Raw genomic sequence first — 5,389 nt, 5'->3', positions numbered from 1 at the left:
TTGAAGTGAGTCCGTGAGATGGGAGCTTCTCCTGACATCACAGCATCCAGAGCTCCTCCAATAAATCAACCTCTTTCTAATGTTCTCCCTCAGCCAGAGGGGATCGTGGCTTCATTTAGAAGATGGTGCATGAAGAGAGGTCGTTTGGATCATTTCCATGGTGAGTGGTGAGTGAAGCCTGCCCAAGACATACGACATACGTATGCTGTATGTATAGACTTCCAATCCCTTGCATGCTTAAGGAGAGCCACATTAAAAGGGATTTCTCTGCTCTTTGGCCACATGAGGCTTCTGGTATGTAAATTCCTCAGGACACAGGTGAAGCCCCCTGGTTCACCTGGCTTCTCAGCAGAGCTGCCCTGGGAGGGAATCACCTCAGAGAATTTTGCCTTCAACCACTGGGAAACTAGATGACCTTTATAGTCCCTTCATACTCAAACCATTCTATGATTCTGGGAAGTTGAGATGTCCAGTTTACTTGTCCAAGCTGCTTGCTGGACTCCTGCACTAGTCCTTAAAGACAATCTGGAACTTCTAGAGGGCCTTGAGCCGTGTATATGAGGCGAGATAAGCCATGTCTCTTTCCCAAGTGCCTCTTCTCTGTCCAAAGAAGAGCCAGGGGTAAGCTGAGGAGGTGAGATAAGTGTGCTTCAATCATACATCTTTGCACTTGGTCAGCAGAAGTCCTTCCTCTGTCTGAGATGGCAAAACTAGAGAGGTGAGCCTTACCCCTAGTAAGGGCTAAGCTATGCTGAGAAGCAGATGTCAGTGGGGGTAATGGAGGTATATGCAGAAGCTTCCTATGGTGAGGCTTGGAGGAAAGCAAACGTACAGGACTACAACTCCTTCACTAATGACTGTTCATTTGGCGCTATAGGCCTGAGTTTCAGGGTCAGATCTAATTGTCCAAACATGTTTCTGCAGGGAAGGATTTTCCTGGCAATTTTCAGTTAGGATAGATGCTGTTTTCCCATGGTCTGCACAAACTCCTTTTTGGGGCTGGATTTGTTTCACTACCGGTAGCATCTGCAGGACCAGCGGGGGCATGCAAACTCACACACAAACATCCTGTTTTGCAGATGGACCTCAACACCTGGGGGCACACAGCGAATGGGACAATCGTGGAAGAATTTATCCTTCTCGGCTTCCCAGGCACGTGGCGTTCCCGGCTCTCCTTTGCGATCGTGTTCGCACTGATGTACTCCCTGACAGTAACAGGCAACGCGTCCATCATAGCCCTCGTGTGGATGAACAGGAATCTCCATACCCCAATGTACTTCTTCCTCTGCAATCTCTCCTTTCTGGAGATCTGGTACACTACGGGTGTTGTTCCCAAAGCCATTGGAGTCATGCTGGGGACTAGCCAGACCATCTCCTTCAGTGTCTGCATCTTCCAGTTGTTCTTTCTTCTCTCCCTAGGCTCCACTGTTTTCTCTTGTCTGTCATGGCCTATGACCGCTACTTAGCCATATGCTACCCTCTGAGATACAGCTCCCTCATGAACAGTGTCATCTCTGCTCGGCTGGCACTCAGCTCCTGGCTGGGAGGCTTCCTGGCCATCTCACTTCTGGCCTTTCTGACATCCAGGCAGACATTCTGTGGGCCAGACGTCATCAACCATTTCTTCTGTGATATAGATGCCTGCCTTGCCCTCTCCTGTAGTGACAGGTGGCCCGTGGAGCTGGCGACTTTCCTTGTCTCCATAATGGTTGTGGTGGCCTCCTGTGTGGTCATCCTGGTCTCCTACATATACATTATCTATTTCATCCTCAGGATCCAGTCAGCCCACGGCAGGAAAAAGGCCTTTTCCACTTGCTCTGCCCATCTCAGTGTCGTCACGATCTGGTATGGCTCTATCATCTACCTATACGTCAAGCCATCAGCCCAGAACAACATGGATGTGAAAAAAATCGTGAATACCCTTAACACAATTGTAACTCCTTTGTTGAACCCCTTCATTTACACATTCAGAAACAAAGACGTGAAGCAAGCTCTGGGGAGGGCTTTCCAGAAGAAGTGAAGCAGGTTTTCAGAAGACCTCAGTGTGAGCTTACAGTGTGCCTGGGCATCACAGGCAGTTAGAAGCCACAGTGAGCTCATCTCACTCACCTTAAAGTCCTCTTAGTCTGGGCTGAGTCTTGACTCTACGATTCTCCTTGATTCTATAATTCTAATGCTCCTCTCACAGTGCTCTAAGGACCAGCACTTGGGGAAGGTCACAAACCCCATCAAGAAATAGTTCTCTGCCAGAACATTGGAGGAGGGGTCCTCCTCCTACAGGCTTGTATTACAATTTACTCAGTGCTCCATTTTGTCAGAGATTCATCTGAATCCCTAAAGAAGTGCCAGCAGCTGGCTCATTTCCCCATTTAGTGTGATGTTTTCTGGCTGCAGCTATGCCCTATTCTTTTCTCTGTCTGAAGAACGGGGGTAAGTTGAGGAGCCGAGGTAAGGTTCATCACACATCTTTCCACTTGGTCAGCAGAATCCCTTCCCCTGCCTATGAGATGGCAAAACCACAGAGGTGAGCCTTACCCCTAGTAGCTGTGCTGAGAAACTTGGTTCTGGTTCAAGATAAAATCTACACTTTCTGGTATAACCTATGGCCATTATTCCTGGCATAGGACTGGCAGCAAAACTCACACTGCTCTTCTTTCCTCTCCTCAGCCCCTGTATGTACCTTATTAGTTTTTATTAAAACATTCAAATTGCTGTGCTTCATGCTAGATGTGTCAGGACATTTCCACATCTAAAACCCCACGTATGATTTTAATAGTCCATTGTTCCGCTCATTTTGGGCTCTGTTGTGGAAACACTTTAATGCGATTGGCAAAGTCCTCAAATTGCAGAGCTGTGGGAGGCTGGCTGGGTAACAAGTCTGTCTTTGCATTCATTGAGAGGGCATTAGCACTTCCAAAGGGCACTTGCTTTCCACCTTCCTATGATTTTCATTTCAGAACAGATGAATCATGTTCTCCAAGCTCTTCTTTCTGCACACTGACAGGGAAGGCAGTCCATGCAACCACTTCCCAAGGAGGAGGCCTCAGCATGGCAGATAAACGTATATGAACAGTGTGGGATTGATTTCACCTGTAGAGCCCTCCAAATGAGATGATTGAGTCTGGGCTGAGCATCTACTTCTCCCTTCCAGAAGCAGTGGTGCTTCCGGAGGCGAGTCAACAACCCCCTTTGTTCAACTGAGCTTGGGCACTTGGATTATAGACCTGCAGCCAGGCCCAGGCACCAGTGCCCAAGGACAGGCTGATGCTCACCTTTGGACAGCCCACTGAGGCTGGAGAACAAGTGTGTGCCTGGGTCTGTCCTCAGCCATCACTGCTTGTCATTCTTTATGTTAGGGGCAGAATTGTGTCCATGGTGCTGAAGCCCTCTGCATCCCTGCAGAGCAACCAAAAGCAGGATCTGAAATGTCCGAAGAACACTATACACAGTAGATTGCAGGTTACCATCCATTCCCCATCAATGCTGTCTAGAGCTCTCTGAGATAAATAGGGGCATGCAAAGACTCCAACAGGGTTGCCAGAGCAGACCCATGTCACCTGGGAGAGGCAGGCGACCCTGAAACAGCAGCAGCACAACAACAAAGTACCCTAGGCTTTCTCAGGTGAAACAGATGACCAACAGACTCCATTTCATAGGGTGGGATCCAGATGGAAAGCCAGCACCCTCCATCTGAGCTTCCACGTGCAGTGCTGGGTGAGATTGCCTGAGAATAGGTCCCCAGAACCATTCCTGACTGAGAAATCCCAAGCCTTTCATGCCTGTGCTCAGAAGAAGCCTTCATTGGGAAACAGGCATGGCCCAAACCTGGAAATGAAAAGGCAGCAGTGTTGGAAACCAAAGCACAGCCCATATCATTAGCTGCAATGGTTTGCATCAAGATGAGCTTGTCAGATAATTGTTACCTCTGCAAAGGCACCTCTGGTCCTGCGGCAGTGATGGGCAGATATAAAAGGCAGGCCAGGTCCCTGCTCTCTCATCCACTTCTCTGGCCTCCTTCTCCTTGAGAACCAGGTGAGTCTGAAGCCCCTTGTCCTCCTCTTAGAAGCGCGGTCTATCCTCAGTGAAACTCTCAGCTGATGTTAGCCTTATCCTGTGCTGGGGCTTGCAGCGTTGTGCATAGGTGAGAGAAGTGGGGAGAATGTCTGCCTAGAGAAAGGCTGGGAAGTGGCTGAAGGGGCTTTTGGTTTACAAATTCCAAGAGACCCTCCCTGTCCCAGGCTGCTCTATATCGGCAATGGAGACCCTGTGGCACCTGGCGCAGCTTCCAGCTGCCCGCTCCTTAGCGGCCTTGGCTCTTTGCCACAGGAAAGCCAGGCTGCTCCTCATCCACTCTTGTGCTCATCCTCTGCTTGCCCCTGCCCTGTGTCCAGGTGAAGCTCCAGCATCCAGACATGTCCTGCTGCAACCCGTGCGTGCCCTGCCAGCCCTGCGGCCCGACCCCGCTGGCCAACAGCTGCAATGAGCGCTGTGTCAGGCAGTGCCAGAGCTCCACTGTTGTCATCGAGCCTCCTGCTGTGGTGGTGACCCTGCCCGGCCCCATCCTCAGCTCCTTCCCTCAGAACACCGTTGTGGGCTCCTCCACCTCCGCTGCCATTGGCAGCATCCTCAGCTGCGGTGGAGTGCCCATCAACTCCGGGTGCTGTGACCTCTCTGGCATTTCCCGACGCTATGGTGGCAGGAGGTACCTCCTCTGATAAACGTGCTGGGAGAGCCCCGGGAGACACCTGCAGGAACTCAGGGCATGGTGCTGGATAGAGGATCGATCTTCTGGATGTTGTTTTCAACACAGCTGAATGAGCTTTCCTTTCTCTCCCTTCTCCGTAGCCAAGAACCGCAGACTCTTGGCTTTCCCCAGAGATCCCTGCACTCGGTCTTTGTTTCCCTCTTTTAACTCATTAAAGTTCTGCTTCACTGGCAAGCCGGGCCTCCTTGTGGTCCTTCTCTTTGTGAAGCCTCTCCAGGCTGCCAAAGGGGAAGGGTGTTGCTAAGGAGTGGAAGGGGTTGAGGGCACAAGGAGACTTCTCCATTCACAAAGGACTGGGAGGTTGGGACGCCCAGCAGGAGCTGGAGCTTTTTAATACTGTCCCTTGGAGATGAGGGACATCCTTGGTTGCTCTACTGCCAGTGACTATCTGGCCTTCCCTTGCTGTGTCCACAAATGCACGCACGGCAGGAGGCCTTGAGGCATCAGCAAACCCATGACTTCTTGAGGGAGGTTATTCCTCTTGTTATTCTCAGAGCTGTGCTGGGGTGGCAGGGGCAGTGGGTGATCATAGAATCATGTCATAGAACAATTAGGATTATTTGCTCTGCATAATAACAGAAGTCGTAATGGAGGCAACAGTCTTTGGGAGAGCCAATGGCTTCT

The 5,389-nt window shown here is 50.5% G+C and overlaps 1 protein-coding gene across 1 annotated transcript; it reads left to right on the top strand.

Moving 5' to 3' along the window:
• The first annotated feature begins 473 nt into the window (after positions 1-473).
• On the top strand, positions 474-2,299 carry LOC133281795 (olfactory receptor 6F1-like). The gene is given in 2 exon segments (XM_061477626.1): positions 474-1,425; positions 1,428-2,299. Coding segments are annotated over 2 exon segments (1,059 nt in total). The 5' UTR covers positions 474-959; the 3' UTR covers positions 2,021-2,299.
• Positions 2,300-5,389: the final 3,090 nt, after the last annotated feature.

Source organism: Pezoporus flaviventris, unplaced genomic scaffold, assembly GCF_033815535.1.
Source record: "Pezoporus flaviventris isolate CSIRO_AGI_PZ_B2104156 unplaced genomic scaffold, CSIRO_AGI_Pfla_v1 ptg000107l, whole genome shotgun sequence".
Taxonomy (NCBI): Eukaryota; Metazoa; Chordata; class Aves; order Psittaciformes; family Psittacidae; genus Pezoporus; species Pezoporus flaviventris.
The sequence above is the reverse complement of the archived record's forward strand: the minus strand, read 5'-3'. Positions and strand labels throughout refer to the sequence as shown.